The sequence below is a fragment of the Sciurus vulgaris genome (assembly GCF_902686455.1).
Source record: "Sciurus vulgaris genome assembly, chromosome: 5".
Taxonomy (NCBI): Eukaryota; Metazoa; Chordata; class Mammalia; order Rodentia; family Sciuridae; genus Sciurus; species Sciurus vulgaris.
The window spans coordinates 113,452,414-113,470,430 of NC_136465.1; the positions used below are offsets into that span (position 1 = coordinate 113,452,414).

General features: G+C 38.4%; 2 protein-coding genes across 3 annotated transcripts in view; both read left to right on the forward strand.

Annotated features, from left to right (window-relative positions):
* TMPRSS12 (transmembrane serine protease 12) overlaps nt 1–7,983 on the forward strand; it is a gene marked incomplete at its 3' end in the record, with an annotated part of 91,687 nt that extends 83,704 nt beyond the window's left edge. Inside the window, exon 4 of one of the 2 annotated variants that reach the window (XM_079139817.1) lies at nt 7,710–7,742. In XM_079139817.1, coding sequence (XP_078995943.1) covers nt 7,710–7,727 — 18 coding nt within the window. Of the gene's footprint in view, nt 1–7,709; nt 7,743–7,854 lie in introns of those variants that run through there. The other variant, XM_079139816.1, reaches the window with a different exon arrangement.
* Nucleotides 7,949–16,959, forward strand: LOC306661003 (thiol S-methyltransferase TMT1A). The gene is made up of 2 exons (XM_079139830.1): nt 7,949–8,584; nt 14,627–16,959. Exons 1-2 carry the CDS (start codon nt 8,087–8,089, stop codon nt 14,861–14,863), a joined length of 735 nt encoding a protein of 244 aa, XP_078995956.1. The 5' UTR covers nt 7,949–8,086; the 3' UTR covers nt 14,864–16,959.
* Nucleotides 16,960–18,017: the final 1,058 nt, after the last annotated feature.

The following is an 18,017-nucleotide window of genomic DNA, read 5'->3' on the forward strand; positions in this document are numbered from 1 at the left end:
GATATTCAATAAGTATATTGCATAGGAATAGTGAGAGTGGACATCTCTGTCTTGTTCCAGATTTTAAAGGAAATGCTTTCAGTTTTTCCACATTCACTATGATATTGGTTTTGGGTTTGTCATATATAGCCTTAATGGTGTTGAAGTAAATTTCTTCTATCCCTATTTTCTTTAGTGTTTTTGTCATGAATGGGTGCTGAATTTTGTTGAAGGTTTCTCTGCATTTATTGGGATGACTGTGATTTCTGTCCTTAATTCTATTTATGTGGTGGATTACATTTAATTTGCATGTGTTAAACCATCCTTGAAAACTTGAGATAAAACCACTTGTCATGATGTACAATCTTCTTAGTATGTTGTTGAATATGATTTACTAATGTTATTAAGGATTTTTGTATCTATGTTCATCAGGGATAATGGCCTATAGTTTTTTTCCTTGATGTGTCCTTAACTTGTTCTGGGTGAGGATGATACTGATTTCACAGAATGAATTTGAAGTGTTCCATTCCTTTCTATTTCATGTAATAATAATTTGAGGACCATTGGCATTTGTTCTTCTTTTAAGTTCTGGTAGAAATCAGCTGAAATCCATCTAGTCCTGGGCTTTTCTTTACTGGAAAGCTTTTTATTACTGCTTCTACCTCATTGCTAGTTATTCATCTGTTTAAGTCTTCTATGTCCTTTTGATTCAATTTTGGCAGGTCATATGTTTAGAAATGTATCCTTTTTTTTTTATGTTTTCCAATTTATTGGAAAAGTTTTCAAAATAGTACCTAATGATTCTCTGGATTTCTGTGATGTTTGTGTTGATTTCTTCTTTCCATCTCTAATTTTATTAATTTGATCTTCTTTTTCCTTTGGTTAATTTTGCTAAGGTTTATCAATCTTGTTTATCTTTTCAAAGAACCAACTCTTCAGTTCATTGATCCTTTGTATTGTTCTTTACTTTTCTATTTCATTGACTTCAGCTCTTATATCAATTTTTTACTTCCTTCTATTGCATTTGGAATTGGATTGTTCTTATTACTCAAGGGCCTCAAGATGAAGGTTGCTTATTTTGGATCTTTTTGCTTTTATTATGTAAGCATTCATAGCTATAAACTTTTCCTTTAAACTGCCTTCATAGTGTACCAGAGGTTCTCATATGTTGTCCTGATTCTAATAAATTTTTTAATTTCTCTGTTGATTTCTTCTGTCACACATTCATCATTCCAAGTGTGTTGTTCAACCTCCATGTGTTTATATAATTTCTGTAGGTTTTTTGTGTGTTTATTTCTAACTTCATTCTGTTATGATCAAATGAGAGGTAAGGAATTATATCAATTTTAAAAAAATATTTGTTAAGAGTTGCTTTGTGGCATAAAATATGGTTTATTTTGGAGAAGATTCCATGAACAGCTGCAAAAAAAAAGTGTATCTGGCTATTGTTGGGTGAAATATTCTGTAGATGTTTGTTAAGTCCATTTGATTTATATTTTCTTAGGTCTGAAGAGTCACTGAGTTTATGTCTGGATGATCTATTGTTGAGAGAGGTGTGTTGAAATTGCCATATTATTGTTCTGGGATTTAGCTGAGTCTTTAATTAGAATAGTGTCTGTTTCATGTAATCAGATCACCAACATTTGGGGTATAAATATTTACTATTGTTATATATTCTTGTATTGTTTCCTTTATCAGTATGAAGGGACCTTCTTTGTCTCTTCTGATTAGCTTTGGGTGAAGTCTTGCTTTGTTAGATATAAGAACAACTACACCTGCTCATTTTACTTCCTTCTATTGGTTTTGCTATTTTTGCTGCTGAGTCTCTTACAAACAACATATAGTTGGGTCTTGCTTTCTTATCCCTGCCCCCCTTTTTTTTAAAATCTGCTGGCCTGTATCTTTCAATTGGATAGTTGAGACTATTTACAATCATAAATAATGTTCATAATTCCTGCAATTTTGGTTCATTTCTAACATTTAATTTGTTCCTATTTCTCATTTGTTTAGCTACTCTTCAAATGAAATCTGTCCATTTGTGAGCTCCAGGATTCGTTTTTGATTTTTTTTCTCCCTGTAGCATTCCCTGAAGTATTTTCTGTACTGCCAACTTAGTAGTCAAATTCTTTTCATTTCTGCTTATCTTGAAAGGTTTTTAATTTCTCCTTCAGTTCTGAAGAATATCTTTGCTGGATATAGCAATTTTTTTTTTTTTTGCATTTTTTGTTTGTTTTTGTTCTTGTTTTTCCCCAGTGCTTGGAATACATCATTCCAAGCCCTCTTGGATTTTAGAATTGCTGCAGAGAAATCAGAAGTAGTTCTGATAAGTTTGCTTCTAAATGTAACCTGATGGTTTTCTCTTGAGACTTTATAATTCTACCCTTGTTCTGAATGTTAGGCATTTTAATTGTAAACCTGTGGTGGAGAGGTTCTTTTCTGATCTTGTCTATTTGGAGTTATTAGTGCTTTCTGCTATCCACATGTCCATCTTATTCTCAAGATTTTGGAAATTTTTCTGAAAAGGTTATTCATGTCATTTGTATGCATCTCATAACCCTCTTTGATTCCAGTGATTCTTAAAATTGGTCTCCTAATGTCCCAGAGTTCTTGTATATTCTGTTCATGGTCATTTTCTTTTCTTTAATACTGTGTTCAGGACCAGCCACTTTGTCTTCCAGCTCTGAGATTCTGTCTTCAGACAGAACATTTTATTTTATTGTTTTTCATTTTCAAGATTTCTTTTTAGTTCTTTTATGATATCTCTATCTCCTTACCAGATTTCTCATTCATATTCTATACTAATGTCTTTAATTCATTCTATCATTTTTCTCTGTTGTCTTGGAATTCACCAATCATTTTTATAATCATTCTTATTTCATCCACTTCAATGTCTTTGAGGTCTACTGTTGAGGAATTATGAACTTTAGGAAGCATCGTGGGACTTTGTTTTCTCATGTTTCTTGTATTCCCGTGTTAGGTTTTATAACACGGAGTGGATTTCTCTTCCACTCTTACATGTGGGCATTTTTAGGGCATAAACTTCTCCTGCCAAAGTATTCTAGAGTGATCTAGATGGAAACCACTTGTAGGAGTGGTGTCCACAGTCTTTTGAGTTAATTCTGCTGTTAATTTTGTTGTAGGAGTGGATATCCATTAGTGCGACCTGAGTCCCATCCCCAACCATTCCTACTTGGGGCCTGTTTGTTAGCTTGGGGTTTTTGTCTCTTCTATTCTTTGTATTAAAGCATCACTGAAGTTTGAACATGGTCAATTTACGTGTGGAACAAGCTGTGTTATTTCTTGGCCAGATTTAGCTCTGCTGCAGAATCTCTACCCTGTGAATTTGCAGTGTTCCAGTAGATTCCCAGCACCTCCCAGAAGAGGGGGAAACAAACAATAACAACAATAGAAGCAAATATGCAGCACTAAAATAAACATCCAGTGCCTACTATGACATCTACAACACTAATTACAAAAACAGGAATGGTGGGGTCAGCAATTCCTAAAAGCAAAAATAATAAATAGCTGTGAACTGGATTTGGCATTAAATAGCAGTTGTCAACTATGCTGTCATGCACTAATGACTGCAACAACATGAGTGGGGCAGGGCAGGAATTATATCATCCAGTTAGTTCTAAAAGATGGTAAAAATACAGTTAAGAGAAAAGAAAACGTGATATGAAGGTAAAAGAAAGTTTAAAATGTGAACGATGAGAAAACAGAAGAGATATATCAAGTGGTGGGTATAAAGAAAGAGGAAAAAAAAGGAAATTTTAAACTATATTTTTTAGTTGTTTATATGTGGTGCTGAGAATCAAACCCAGTGCCTCACACATGCCAGGCAAGAGCTCTACCACTGAGCCACAACCCCAGAGCCAGAAAAGAGAAATTAAAAAAGCAAAGTAAATATTGGGAGAGAGAAAGAAAAAGAATTTGGCTATCAAAGGGAGAAGAAAGCTTACTTCTTGGGATTCTAAAACATCAGCCATGGCCCCCTTCTCCCTCCCGGGAGAAGTCTACATTATTACTACTTTTAAATAAAACCTGCTTAATACGCTTGCCTTGGTGTGCTTCTCTAGCGTTCAATCTTCAACATTAGAGGGAGCAGAACTTGTCACTGGTAAACGGCAGTATCACATGTGATGTACGGCTGGCCTCAAACTTGCCATTCTCCTACCTCAGCCTTCCAGTGAGCTGGGATTACATGCATGCAGCACTGCACCAGGCAGGTTGAAAATGTCTCCTCAAACATTTATCATTTCTTTATGCTTAAAATATCCAAAATCTTTAATTCTAACTTTTTGAGATATATAGTACACAACTACTATCTACAGTTAGTTACTCTATGGTGCAACAAATTGCACACTAGAACTTCTTCCTATTTAACTGAATCAGTACTCATTGATTCACCTCCTCCATTTCATAGTGCCCCCCGCAATTCTCTTCAGCCTCTGGTAACCACCATTATATCCCCAATTTCTATCAACATTTTTTCTATTAACATTTTTACATCACATGGTGCCCTTCTTTTTGTGTCCCTCTTACTTCGCTTAACCTAATTGTCTCTAATCTGTATTGTTGCAAATGACAGAATTTCATTCTATTTATGGCTGAATAGTATTCCACTGTGTGTGTGTGTACGGATACATATATATATATATACACACACACACACATATATATAGACACACACATTTTCTTTATACATTTATTAATTGATGGAGATGGACATTTAGGTTGTTCCCATTTCACGGTTATTGTGAATAATGCTGCAATAAACATAGGCATATATTTATCTCATAAATGATTTCATTTCCTTTGTACGCCGGGAGTAATAGTTCTATTTTTATTTTATTTTTATTTTTTGGTACCTGGGAATGAACTCAGGAGGACTTGACCACTGAGCCACATCCCCATCCCTATTTTGTATTTTTTTTTTTTTTTTTTAAAGAAACAGCGTCTCATGGAGTTGCTTAATGCCTCACTTTTGCTGAGGCTGGCTTTGAACATTTGATCCTCCTGCCTCAGGCTCCTAAGCCACTGGATTACAGGCATGCACCACCATGCCCAGCTCTATTTTTAATTTTTTAAGAAACTTCCATAGCATTTCCCATCATGGCAAGAGTAACCTTTTCTCTAAATCCTTGCCAGCACTTGTTATCTTTAGTCTTTTTAATAGTCATCTTTCTTACTGAAATGAGGTGATATCTTATTTATATGGATTTGATTTGCATTCTGATGATTATTGATGTTGAGCACTTTTTAATATGTCTATTGGTCACTTGTATGTCTTTTTTAAAAATATATTTTTAGTAGTAGATGGATACAATGCCTTTATTTTATTTATTTAATTTTTATGTGGTGTTGAGGATCAAACCCAGTACCTCACACGTGGTCGGTGAGCACTGTACCACTGAGCCACATCCCCAGCTCCTTGTATGTCTTCTTTTGAGCAAATTCTACATAGATCTAGTGCCCATTTTTATTTATTTATTTATTTGTTTATTTATTTATTTATTTATTTTGCTTTGTCTTACTTTTGCTATTGAATTTCTGCAGCTCCTTATATACTCTGGATATTCACTCCCTGCCAGATGTATGGTAATCTGGGAAAAGAAACTCAAGCAATCTTGAAAATGTGCTCCAAGGTTTTACAAAGTGGCAGCTACATTTATAGCTTTATGGAAATCTATTGACATATACAACAACCTGTATAATACCCAAAGTAATTATATTCAGTGATAGAAGTGAAACAAAACAAAAAAGCACATATTATATGATTCACTTTACATAAGATTGTAGAAAATATAAGTTAATTGCTAGTGACAGAACATGATTGCCTAGGAATGAGGAAGGCAGGAGGGAGGGATCACTAAGGAACTGGAGCAAGCTTGGGGGTAATGGGTAGACATGTTCTTTCACCTCTCCCCCATCATTCCATGCCCCTGCTGGGAATGGACTCCAGGACCTCCTGCATGCGGGGCAAGAGTTCTACCACTGGGCTACCACCCCAGCCCATGTTTCTTCATATTGATTGAAATGATGATTTCACAGATATACACTATGTCCAAACTTATCAGTATGTACAAGTTAAATAGGTAGTTTATTGCATGTCAATTTCATCTCCAAAAATACTTTAAAAAAATTGAATAGAGCACAGCATGGTCGAGCAGGCCTGTAATCCCAGCGGCTCAGGAGACTGGAGGCTGACACAGGAGGACTAAAGAGTTCAAAGCCAGCCTCAGCAAAGGTGAGGTGATAAGCAACTCAGTGAGACCCTACTTTTGTAAAAATGTGGGATGTGGCTTAGTGGTCGAGTGCCCCTGAATTCAATCCCCAGTATCCCCCACAAATCGAATAGATGCAATATTTGTAAAGTATGAATAGGGTATAACAATGAAACAAAACATCCCCATTACCCAGTTTAAAAGATTAAATGTGGGCTGGGGTTGTGGCTCAGTGGTAGAGTGCTTGCCTAGCATGAGTGAGGCACTGGGTTTGATCCCCAGCACCACATTGAAAAAAAAAAAAAAAAACTAAATAAACAAAATAAAAGTATTGTGTCCATCCATAACTAAAATATTTAAAAATTAAAATTTTTTTAAATAAAAGAGTAAATGTTACTACTTTTTAAAAAAAATTTCTGTGTTCCATAATCACCCTTGTCCAGGCTTTCTTGATAAATATTGTTGCTTTCAACAATTTTCTAAATCCTATAGGCTCCCTGAAGGGTTATGGAAAATAATATTCCTAAAAGACAGCTCCCCAAGAAAAACACAGGGACAATGTGGCTTGGGAGGAGGGAGGGGAAAATTAACATTAAACCTCTCAGCACACCGTTTCCTAATAACAATGGGCCCTAAACTTAGACCTTCCCCCATCGCAAAGTAGCCCTAAGTGGAGGCACAGCAAATACTGAAACTCTGGGAAACAACAGATCCCAGAGTATGAGCAATGAGTTTAAACCTTTTTACAACCGCCCCCCTAAGTTAAAGTTTTAACCTGTTCAACTACCCCTGATGGTCAAAACTGCACGTACACGGCTTCCAATGATTGCATCATTGAACCTTATAAAACCAAAATCCCCTCTGTAACTGGGGGCCATTTTTCCATCTGGAAAATGGGTCCCAGTGGCCCCCCAAGTCCAAGAAGGAATAAAGGCTACTCTGAATCCTCCTGTCCTTTTGTGCTTACACTCCCTAATATGAATATTCTGAAGACAATTTTTATCTAAATTAGTAGGATAATGCAGAATAGTCAAGCACAATTTGAAGAATGATATTTGTATTTCAAAACGTGGGCAGCCCAAAACTGTAACAATAATTCTGCTTGAGTTAATTTATTAACATTGTAGAGCCTCAGCCCAGCATATAAAATGGGAAATGCTTGTTGACTGACCAGGCAAGCATGGCTTCTCAAGTCCTTTTCAAATCTAGGGCTTGAAGACGGGTGTAGTGGTTTATGCCTATAGTTCTAGCTAACCTGAAAGCAGAGGCAGGAGGATGTAAGTTTGAGACAAATTGGCAAATAGTGAGACCCTGTATTCAAAAAAAAAGGAAAATACTTAGTTGGGTTCACTGAAAAAAAAAAAACAAAAACAACAAATAAAACACAAACCTAAGCAAAACAAAACAAAACAAAACAAAAAAACAGTTTTAGCGGGTAGAGAGGAGGAGGAAGGGGGAATGGCAGAGTTCTTTTGTTGTGCTTAAACCAGGCTCCACCAACAGGTTCTATTTTCTTTGTAAAGGACACTGGAGCACAGAGTGGGGTGAAAGTACACTTGCAACACACTAGCAGGAGTCTCCAAATCCAGCGAAGAGGAAGCAGGAACAGATTTGGAATAAAGGATTGTGATCAACTTTCCTTCTACAGAAAAGCTGGGAACGTTCTCATTTCACTTCAGGAAAACGCAGCTACACATCAACTTCTGTCACCTTCAGCAAAAAGGGCCTCTTGCCAGTGATTTGACTTGAGCTGCATTTTTCCAGCACACCCAGTTCCTCCTCTGCGGCTGATTGGCTCTGGACCATTGCCAGAGCCCGCGTCCTACAATTAAAGCAGTCAGGTCTCCAACTGTTGCACTGTTTTCTCTCTCTCCTGAGAGATGGCGTTCATTGTCTTTATCCTCCAGCTGGCCGTCCGCATTCTGTCATTTCCCATGTATCTGCTGAAATTTCTGGGCTTATGGGACTGGATATGCAAAAAATGGTTTCCCTACTTCTTGGTAAGGTTCTCTGTGACATACAATGAACAAATGGCAGGCAAGAAGCGGGAGCTCTTCAGCAACCTGCAGGACTTCGTGGGCCCCTCAGGGAAGCTCTCCCTGCTGGAGGTGGGCTGTGGCACTGGGACCAACTTCAAGTTCTACCCGCCTGGGTGCAGGGTGACCTGTGTTGATCCCAACCCCAACTTTGAGAAGTTCTTATTCAAGAGCCTTGCAGAGAACCGCCACCTGCAGTTCGAGCGCTTCTTTGTGGCTGCCGGGGAGAACATGCACCAGGTGGCTGACAGTTCTGTGGACGTGGTGGTCTGCACCTTGGTGCTGTGCTCTGTGAAGAACCAGGAACAGATCCTGCGTGAGGTGTGCAGAGTGCTGAGGCCGGTGAGTGATGTGGGGGAGAGACAGAGGAGTTAGCAGCAGCCATAGTCCCCAAGGGCAGTCCTATTAATTTCAGGTGGATTCTAATGTAATAAGTAAACGACTAGAGAAGACATGTTTGAATTTTTTAAGTCGTAGAGGGAAACTATAAAGGGAAGAGTTTATAAATCTAAATACGAAAAATACTTCTAAAATTGCTGCAGAGAAAAAAGATCCTATATACAAATTTCAAATATGAAAACAAACTTGAAAAAAAGCATTTGCCAAGAAGGATAGACAAAGAATTAATGTCCATTATGTTAAAAGACATTACAAATCAATAAGATCAGTATGCTTATTTAATTGTAGAAAAGAGAGAAATGAGCAATGAGCAGCAACAGAAATATACATTAAAATAGCCAATTACATGACCAAAATGCTCAAATTAATTTAAAGGGCTTACTAAAGTAAGATATCATTTGGGGGAGGGGTGCTTATTGGGGATTGAACTAGGGGCACTGAGCCACATCCCTAGCCCTATTTTGTATTTTATTTAGAGACAGCGTCTCACTGAGTTGTTTAGCATCTCCCTGTTGTGGAGGCTGACTGTCTCAGTCTACCAAACCGCTGGGATTACAGGTGTGCACCACTGTGCTCGGTTTAAGTGTATTTTATTTTATTTTATTTTTTGCAGTGCTGGGGATTGAACCCAGGGCCTCATGCTTATGAGGCAAGCACTCTACCAACTGAGCTATATTCCCAGCCCTTAAGTATCATTTTTTAAAATATTTTTTTTTACTTTTATATGGACATAATACCTTTATTTTTATTTACTTATTTTATGTGGTACTGAGGATCAAATGCAGTGCCTCACACATGCTAGGCAAGAGCTCTACCACTGAGTTACACAGGCCCTAAGTGGTCATTTTTACCTGTTATATATCAAGGACTTTTATAGTCAGTTCAGTGTAGTGTTGCTGTGGGTTTGGGAATCAGACACTATTTATGCTGCAGGAAGATCCTCTGAAGGTTCGTTTAATAATATGAAAACTCAAAGTATACATACTCAGTTATCCAGTAGGAATTTATCCTAAACCACAAACTTGCAAAAACTTATCTCTACGCAAGGATGTCCATTATAGTAGTATTTATGATAGCAGAAACTATAAATAACCTGAGTGTACGGAAAGGAAACTGTTTAAGTATATCGTCACACAGTGTAAAGGAATATTGAGCAGTTATTTAAAAGTATAAGAAGAGAACTGGGATATGGCTCAGTGGTAAAGTGCTTGCCTAGCATACGTGAGGTCCTGCGTTCAATGCCCAGCACTGCCAAAATAAATAAATAAATTGATAATAATAATAATTAAATGAAAAGTAAAAGTACAAGAAGTCTAAGCTAATATGAAGAAAAAAATCCCCAGAAACTACTATTAATTGAGAAAAAGCAATCAAAACACAGAATGTAAAGCAAAAAGCCCACTGTATCAAAGGATATCCATAAATGTATATGTATTAATATGCATGATAGATAAGAAAAATTAACAGTAGTCACCCACTGGGAATGGGATTGGATGCAAGGAAAGAAAAACTTTTCCCTCTTTCTTTCTTTCTTTTTTTTCTGATATGGGGTCTGCTGAGCCCAGGCTGCCCTCGACTCTTGATCCCCCTGCCTTGGCCCTAAGTATCTGGGATTACAAGTATGAGCCACCCCACCCAGCAACATTTCACTTTATACCCTTTTGTAAAGTTAAGAACTTTTATACTTGTATGTGAATTTCAGTTGTTACCTTTTTTAAAAAACTAGTTTAAAATGGTTTTGTTTTGAACAAAATTAAATGCAAAACATGGATATGTTAACAATTTCATTTAGTATTCTAGGAGAAAGTGATGTTCTGTGATCCCTGGTTTTATTTTCTAATAGAGGAAGAAAAAAAAACTTACAGGTAGGGTTTAGATGCATAACATGATCCTGTCTTTGGCTCAAGGTAGATGGATATCAAAGCAGTAAATGAGGAGGGCGTATTCTTGGCTGGGCTTGGTTCACGTCTGTAATCTCAGCCACTTGGGAGGCTGTAGTAGGAGGATCACAAGTTCCAGGCTAGCCTAGGCAACTTACAGAGATCCTGTCTCCAAAAAAAAAAAAAAAAAAAAAAAAAAAAATGGAGATGTATGTTGTAGCTCATGGTAACGTGGTAAGGTACCCCTTGGTTCGATTCCTAGGGGGAAAAGAACCACAGTCTGATTTTTAAAACCACATGCTGGATTCTTATGTCTTAACACTGATAGAAGTCATGATCTTTAGGGATCATAATCTCGGTAGTGTGCCTTAGCACTGCAAAGCACCCATTCTCTGCTGGATAAGACCAGGAGTGCTGTTACATCCTCATTTAGCCCTCACAACAATCCTTGGAGGCAAACATTTACAATCTTCCTGTTGGGGCAAAGAAACTAAGTTAAGAAACTAGCCCAAAGTTACACAGCTGGTAGGCCTGACTCTTGAATAAAAAATTCCTTATTGCTCTACCACAGTGTTCCTCATTGGGGCTTTTTGTCTCTCCAACTTCCACATTTGTACCACTTTTGCTGGCTGTTCTTTATCTGTCCCCTACACACCAGGGCTCCTCTCTTGACTCTCCTTTTGCTTATATATACTCCCAGTCTATCTCAGGCACCCCCAGTGTTGTCAATTACCACATACACATGGATGGTTTCCAAATCTAAGTATCTACCCCAGATCCCTCCTCTCACCCCAAACCTGTCAATCACCTGGAAGTCTCACAGGCATCTTAACATATGTATGACTAACGTATGTGTCCAGAGGGCAAGTGACCACTCCTAACGTGCCTCTCCTCCTCTGTCTCCAGTCCTATCCTAAGGAAATGATTTGTTTTACTTGGGAAATTCAAATTTTCTGTTCCTGAACGTAGATCTTACCTACACTTACCCACATAATTTGAAGAAACTTCATCTCTAAACTCTGAATTCAATCTCTCAATGATCTACCTCAGGTGACCAAGACTGGTGTAGTTAAAAGAGGCTGAAAGGAGTGGGAGTCACCACAATTTTCAGAGATGACTATGGTTCCCCTTTTTCCTTCCTCCCCACAAAGGTAGACAGGTAGAAAATGGATGAAGGCCCTCTGGTCTTCATTATTGTATGTAATAATGTCCATGGTGCCCACACTGGACCTCCATGGACTATCCTAGATGAAAGGAGTTCGTGCTCATTCCTACACGGGCAGTAATTGACACTTAGCTTCCACTGTTGAATAAGAAACCTGATGACAAAATATTGCCATGAATTCAGCAGTGCATTCAGATGAACGGACATTTTCCTTAATCATATCACTGACATGTTTATGAAACATTACCCAAGTTAAAAAATGGCTATTCAGCCCAGGGAGTGATTGATTGGTGTAGATTCTGTCTCTCCTGCTGGAAATCCATGATATTCCCAATGGTGCGCCCAGAGATTTGGGAGAACAATTTACAGGTGAATTATAAGGTTTAAAAAGATAGAAGAAGTAATAACAAAAAAAGTAATTAAAAGGCAAACACAAACTAGAAGAAAGATTTATAGCTTATATAAATCTTCTCTAATAAAAGCAAGCCCTTATACATAGTAAAGGAAAAACAAACACGTCTATCAGAAAAATAACAGAATATTAACATATATCAGAAAAGAAGAAATCCAAATAACCAGTAAGTTTTAGTACAAAGTCTTATACCAATTAAGAATATTAATGATATTCATACTTTGTAAACCAAATGCCATCTTGTCCATTAGACTGGCAAAGAGAAAAAAATAAAGTGTTGATAAGAATTTATTGGAGGGGCTGGGGAGATAGCTCAGTCGGTAGAGTTCTTGCCTTGTAAGCACAAGGCCCTGGGTTCGATCCCCAGCCCCCCCCCCCCCAAAAAAAAGAATTTATTGGAAATAGACACATCCACTGATGGTTGGAGTATAAACGTGATACAGGTTTCCAAAGAACAATCTGAAAACTTATACCAGCAGTTTAACACAGGTACTCTCCAGCTGGGATGAAGCTCAGTAGTAGCATGTGCCAGGCCCTGAGTTCAATCTCCAGTGAGGAAAATACAAAACAACAACAAACACACAGACCCTTGCCTCACCACTTTTAACAAGTTATTTGGCAGTAATTAGAGATGTCACAAAGATTTGTGAATAAGAATGTTCATTGTAACAGTATCTACAATAGTGAAATCAGAAAGAACTTTGAATAAGTGATGGTACCTTCTGTAGTGTGAAATAGTGTGTAAAGATAAAAATCTTTAAGTCATGTTTTACAATAATATTCAAATAAATAAGAAAAGTAAAGAAAACTATAAAGTGATATTTTTAGCACAGGCCTACTTTTAGGAAAAAGTACAAATTTACATGAACATAACATCTTTTTTTTAGTTTTTTAAATTGGTGTATTATTATACATAATATTGAGGTCATTATGCCACATTTGTGCATGCACATAGCATACCGTGATCCACCTACTGCCCTGCACCTCCCCTTATCCTCCATCCTCATAACCCCAATCCGTTTGCTCTGCTACATTGACTCCCCCTTTATTGTTTTCTTTTCTTTTTTTTTTTTTTTGCAGTGTTGGGGATTGAACCCAGGGCCTTGTGCTTGCAAGGCAAGCACTCTACCAACCAAGCTATATCCCCAGACCCCTTTATTGTTATTTTAAGTAGTGCATTATTATATATAAAGGCTATGTGCATTGTACACACAAAATCTTAACAGTGGGGGCTGGGGTTGTGGCCCAGTGATACAGCGCTTGCCTCGCATGTGTGAAGCACTGAGTTCGATTCTCAGCACCACATATAAATAAATGAATAAAATAAAGGGCCATCAACAACTAAAAATTTTTTTTTTTTGGGTGCTGGGGATCGAACTCAGGGCCTTGTACTTACAAGACAAGCACTCTACCGACTGACCTATCTCCCCAGCCCCTAAAAATATTTTTTAAAAATCTTAACAGTGCTTTTCTCTAGATGGTGGAATGGTGACAGATTGATTTTCTTCTTACACTTTTTTTGTAATGTGCTGGGGGTTGAACCAAGGTCTACATCCATTCTAGGCACTGACACCTGCGGCCCCTCCAGCACCCTCACCCCCTACCCAGCCACAATCTTTTTTTTTCTTTTCTTTTCTTTTCCCATTTTATTTTATTTTCTCACTAACTGGCTTGGGCTAGCCTTATAACTTGTGAACCTCCTGCCTTGGTCACCCAAGCAGCTGGGATTATGTGTTTGTGCCACCTATCCCAGTAACTTTTCTGTATATTCTAAACTCCCTAGAATAAACATGTTGCTGAGGCAACACTGCCAGCTTCTAAAGCCACACTGCCTAGGCTCAAAGTCTGATTCTCAAAATTACAAGCTGTGTCACCTTGGGCAAGTTATTTTTTTGTGATGCAGTTTCTTCAGAGGTAAAAATAGGGATACTATTATTCACCAAATAACATTGTTACGTGAGTTAATGTGGCAAGCACAAAGGGCAGCGCCTGGCATGCAGTCTGTGGTTTAAGTATTAGCTATCTTGAATTCCTTTTTTTAAAATATATTTTTTAGTTGTAGACAGACACACTACCTTTATTATTTATTTATTTATTATTACCTTTTTTTTTTTTTTTTTTTTGCGGTACTGGGGATCGAACTCAGGGCCTTGTGCTTGTGAGGCAAGCACTCTACCAGCTGAGCTATCTCCTCAGCCCTACTATTATTTATTTTTATGTGGTGCTGAGGATGGAACCCAGTGCCTCACATATGCTAGGCAAGTGGTCCACCACTGAGCTACAACCCCAGCCTCATGCATTCCTTTTACAGCCAGAAAATACATGATGCATGCTTTATACTGGCAGTTCTGGGCAAAAATTGACAGAAGATGAAACTACTATCAAAAATAGTGTCTTATTAAGTTTTAATTTAGCCATGAGTTTTTATGGAGTTGCCTTCTGAGGCCACTGAAATCTGAAACTAATCATATTTTAACTTTGTTCTCTCCAAACCAAAATTTGTAAAACTATTATTTTTTCTTTCTCAGGGAGGGGCTTTTTTTTTCATAGAACATGTGGCAGACGAGCATTCAACCTGGAATTACTTCTGGCAACAGGTCCTGGAGCCTGCCTGGTACCTTGTGTTTGACGGATGCAACCTGACCAGAGAGAGCTGGAAGACCTTGGAGCGGGCCAGCTTCTCTAAGCTGAAGCTGCAGCACATACAGGCCCCACTGTCCTGGGTGTTGGTGCGCCCCCATATCTATGGCTATGCTGTGAAATAGCATGGGGTGGTGGTAGAACTGAATGACTTGAATGTTTTAAAACTTTTGTTTTTTAAGATTTTTATCTAAAATACTAATTAGGAGAAGGGACACTTAATTTTATGTAAAGTTGAATTCATCCTTATAAAGCCTCTGTTATATCCTACTTAGCCATTTTTGATCATCTCCCAAAGAATCAAACCCACCCAAAGAAACCCAACTTGGAACTCTCCCTTCAAAGGAATCGGGGCTTTCATAATTGAAGTCCACCATTATGTGCAACCCTTACTTTCTTCAGGGACTTGGAAATCTTTTCATTTGTCTTGTTTAAATTGTTACCCACAGGGCTGGGAACAGCTCAGTTGGTAGAGTGCTTGCCTTACTTGTACAAGGCCCTGCGTTCAATCCCCAGCACCACCATAAAAAAAGAAAAAAAAAAAAAAAGTAAACTAAATTGTTCCCCACATATTTTAATTCCACCCCTCCCAGGAGAGCTTGAAAACAAATCACTTCAAAACAAGGCTTTCACAGGGAGCAGTGAAAAGACATTAACAAGTCACAAACCGAACAGAGAAATATGAGCTCACTGAAAATCCAAGTACAAACAGCACAGATTTTCTGTAAAAGAAAGTGGAACCTGTGTGTTCTTGGTATCACTGGTTTGCCTCTCAAGCTGCCACAGGTCGTTCTGTCCAGCTCTGTCCTTATCCCACTGTTCCACCAAAGTTTGTTTTCCTGCATTCCAGTCCTCATTTCTTAAGACAAAGATTACACTTCATACATTAGTATGAGCAGAAAACTAGATAAGGCAGTTCGGATTCTGGGGCTCAGTTTCCTTATAATCCAGCACATACTTTGCTCAATATAGAAGATTACAGGCAAGGAAAGAAACTGCGAATAGGAAAAGCTTGCAGAATTAGCAGACTATGTAAGAACCCCTCAAAATCAAGCAACCCATGAGGCTGTGAATAAGTAGGCAAGTGTTTTTTTGATTATTCTGATCAAAATCCACTCCTGTCCAAGATGATTTCTTTGTTCTCTGCACCTACAGGAACCATGCACACCATCACAAGTGCTTTGAAAATAAGCGTTAGGCTGGTTAGGCAGAGGATTTCATAGGATGATCAGCAACAGTCTGTATATATTTTAACAAATGTGTACTTTCTGAGATGATTTTGTAAAAGTACTATTTTAAATACCAAATCAACCAATAAATTCACATTCATTTTAGGAACAGAAATAAAGAGAGTTGATCTCTTTGCCAGCTTGGTTTCATTTTTCCTCATGTCTCTATGAGGTCTTGTCTTCATTGTGGAAAACTAAGTATTTGAACTTAGAGATTTTTCTTTCCACAGCTAGGGAAGTGGAAACACGGACAGTAGATTTTAGGAAAAGCAATCTTGCTCGGATCAGAGTGGGCTCTGAAAGGTTCACGTCCAAAGATCCCACTTCGTTTTTTTTTTTTGGTGGTGCTGGGGATTGAACCAGGGCCTTTTTCATGCTAAGCACTCTACCGACTGAGCTGTATCCTCAGCCAAAAGATCCCATTTCTGAAATGCACCAAGCAGAAAAAAGGAAGCTCACTGTTCTGCCTCTTGAACAGGAAGAGTTCTGGTGCGAGGGAGGTGGGATGTTGACCTGAAGCTTCCTAAGCTCTGGAACGTGAGTCTCCTTCCTCCGCAGTCTCCCCAAAGTAGGAACCTTCTCTATCTACCCACCTCACTAATGGTTAGGCTGTTCTAGTGACCAGGAGACATGAAAACACCCAGGTGTACTTGGTGATATGCTGTCACACTGGGAGAAATACCCAAGTACTAAGTACTACTCACTGTCTTAGTAAATCCCTCTTGTCTAAGGAGTGTGGCAAATAAATTCTCACTTTTTATTAAAAAATTAAGGGGTAGAGAAATAATTAAATTTCTTACACATGTTACTTGGCAAGTTTAGAAGCCCTGATTCCCCAAACCACAAAACCTGCTGTGACAATCATTGCTGCAATGTTATTTTCCTATGGCTTCCCTTCTCCCACCCAGACCACACATACTTAAAATCTCTAAAGGTCCCATAAAGTGATTTAAGAATGTGTAAGAGAAAAAAAAAATAAAATAAAAAATAAAGGCAAATGTCTTTCAAGTCCTTGAAAATGTTGGTTAGGATCCCAACATTTTCAAATGATTCCAAATGATAAAATTCATGACCCAAATAGGGTTAAGCTCAAAAAAGGACTTTAGTGCCTCAAATTAGTGAAAAGTACAGGAGCAGCAAGCCTCAAGCACAGCTTGAGCAGGGCTCAGGTAATGCTATTGGGAGCCAGACAGACTTTAGGGTCATGTCTACACTCTTTTTCTATTTGTCCTATTGGGATATAATAAAAGGGCTTGATCTTCCCTAAAAGAGTCTTTTCTGCTTTTTGTGTCCTTACTATTTACATGTAAATTATTGGAAATTTTTAATGGATAACCAAAGCCACCTACACCTTGCAGAAGTGGGTGTTAAAAAATTGTGGTTTCTCAGCTGACCATAGACATGACTGTGCCTGTCCCCCAAGCCGGGCCAACTGGCTATAGTTATGGCTGCCCTGGGGTGTAGCCACACAGCTGAACCAGGTCTGTGGGACCAGCAGAAGGCAGGGAAGGTATTATAGCTGGTACCACACCATCTGCAAGGTCAGAATTGGCCTCAGCTACCCTGGGATGGTCAAGGAAGATAGTGACAGACCCTGGCATGTCTCCACTGCTTCTGAAATTACAGGGGCAACCACAGGAGCTATCAAGATTGCCATGAAAGACCTTTGCTCTGGCCACAGCACTTCCAGATGACTCCACTTAGCAGCCTCTCTGGATGGCTCCATCCAACCTGAAGCTGCTTCAGATGTTCTAGTCTTACCCACCTGTGACAGCCAGGACAGGAGGGCACAGTTCACCTGGCACAGACTGGCATCTCCATGCAAAAACTCTGTGGTTAGCATGCTCTGTACACACGAATGGGCCCATGTATATAAGCAGCATTCTCTTACCCTCACTGGGTCAGTCTGGGTAAGTCATCTTCTCACATACTGTTCTCCATTATGCTGCAGCATATGTTCCCAATACAGCCTCTTGCAGATGATTTCATTTTTATTCATTTTCTTTTTTTTTTTTTTTAAGAAAATTTGTATAGTCACTTAATACTTTCG

What these genes read in the sequence shown, in the direction of transcription:
- LOC306661003 (XM_079139830.1), top strand. Translation starts at nt 8,087, where the DNA reads ATGGCGTTCATTGTCTTTATCCTCCAGCTGGCCGTCCGCATTCTGTCA. An exon ending in TGTGCAGAGTGCTGAGGCCG is followed by an intron (nt 8,585 to 14,626) that starts GTGAGTGATGTG and finishes TTTCTTTCTCAG; the next exon opens with GGAGGGGCTTTTTTTTTCAT.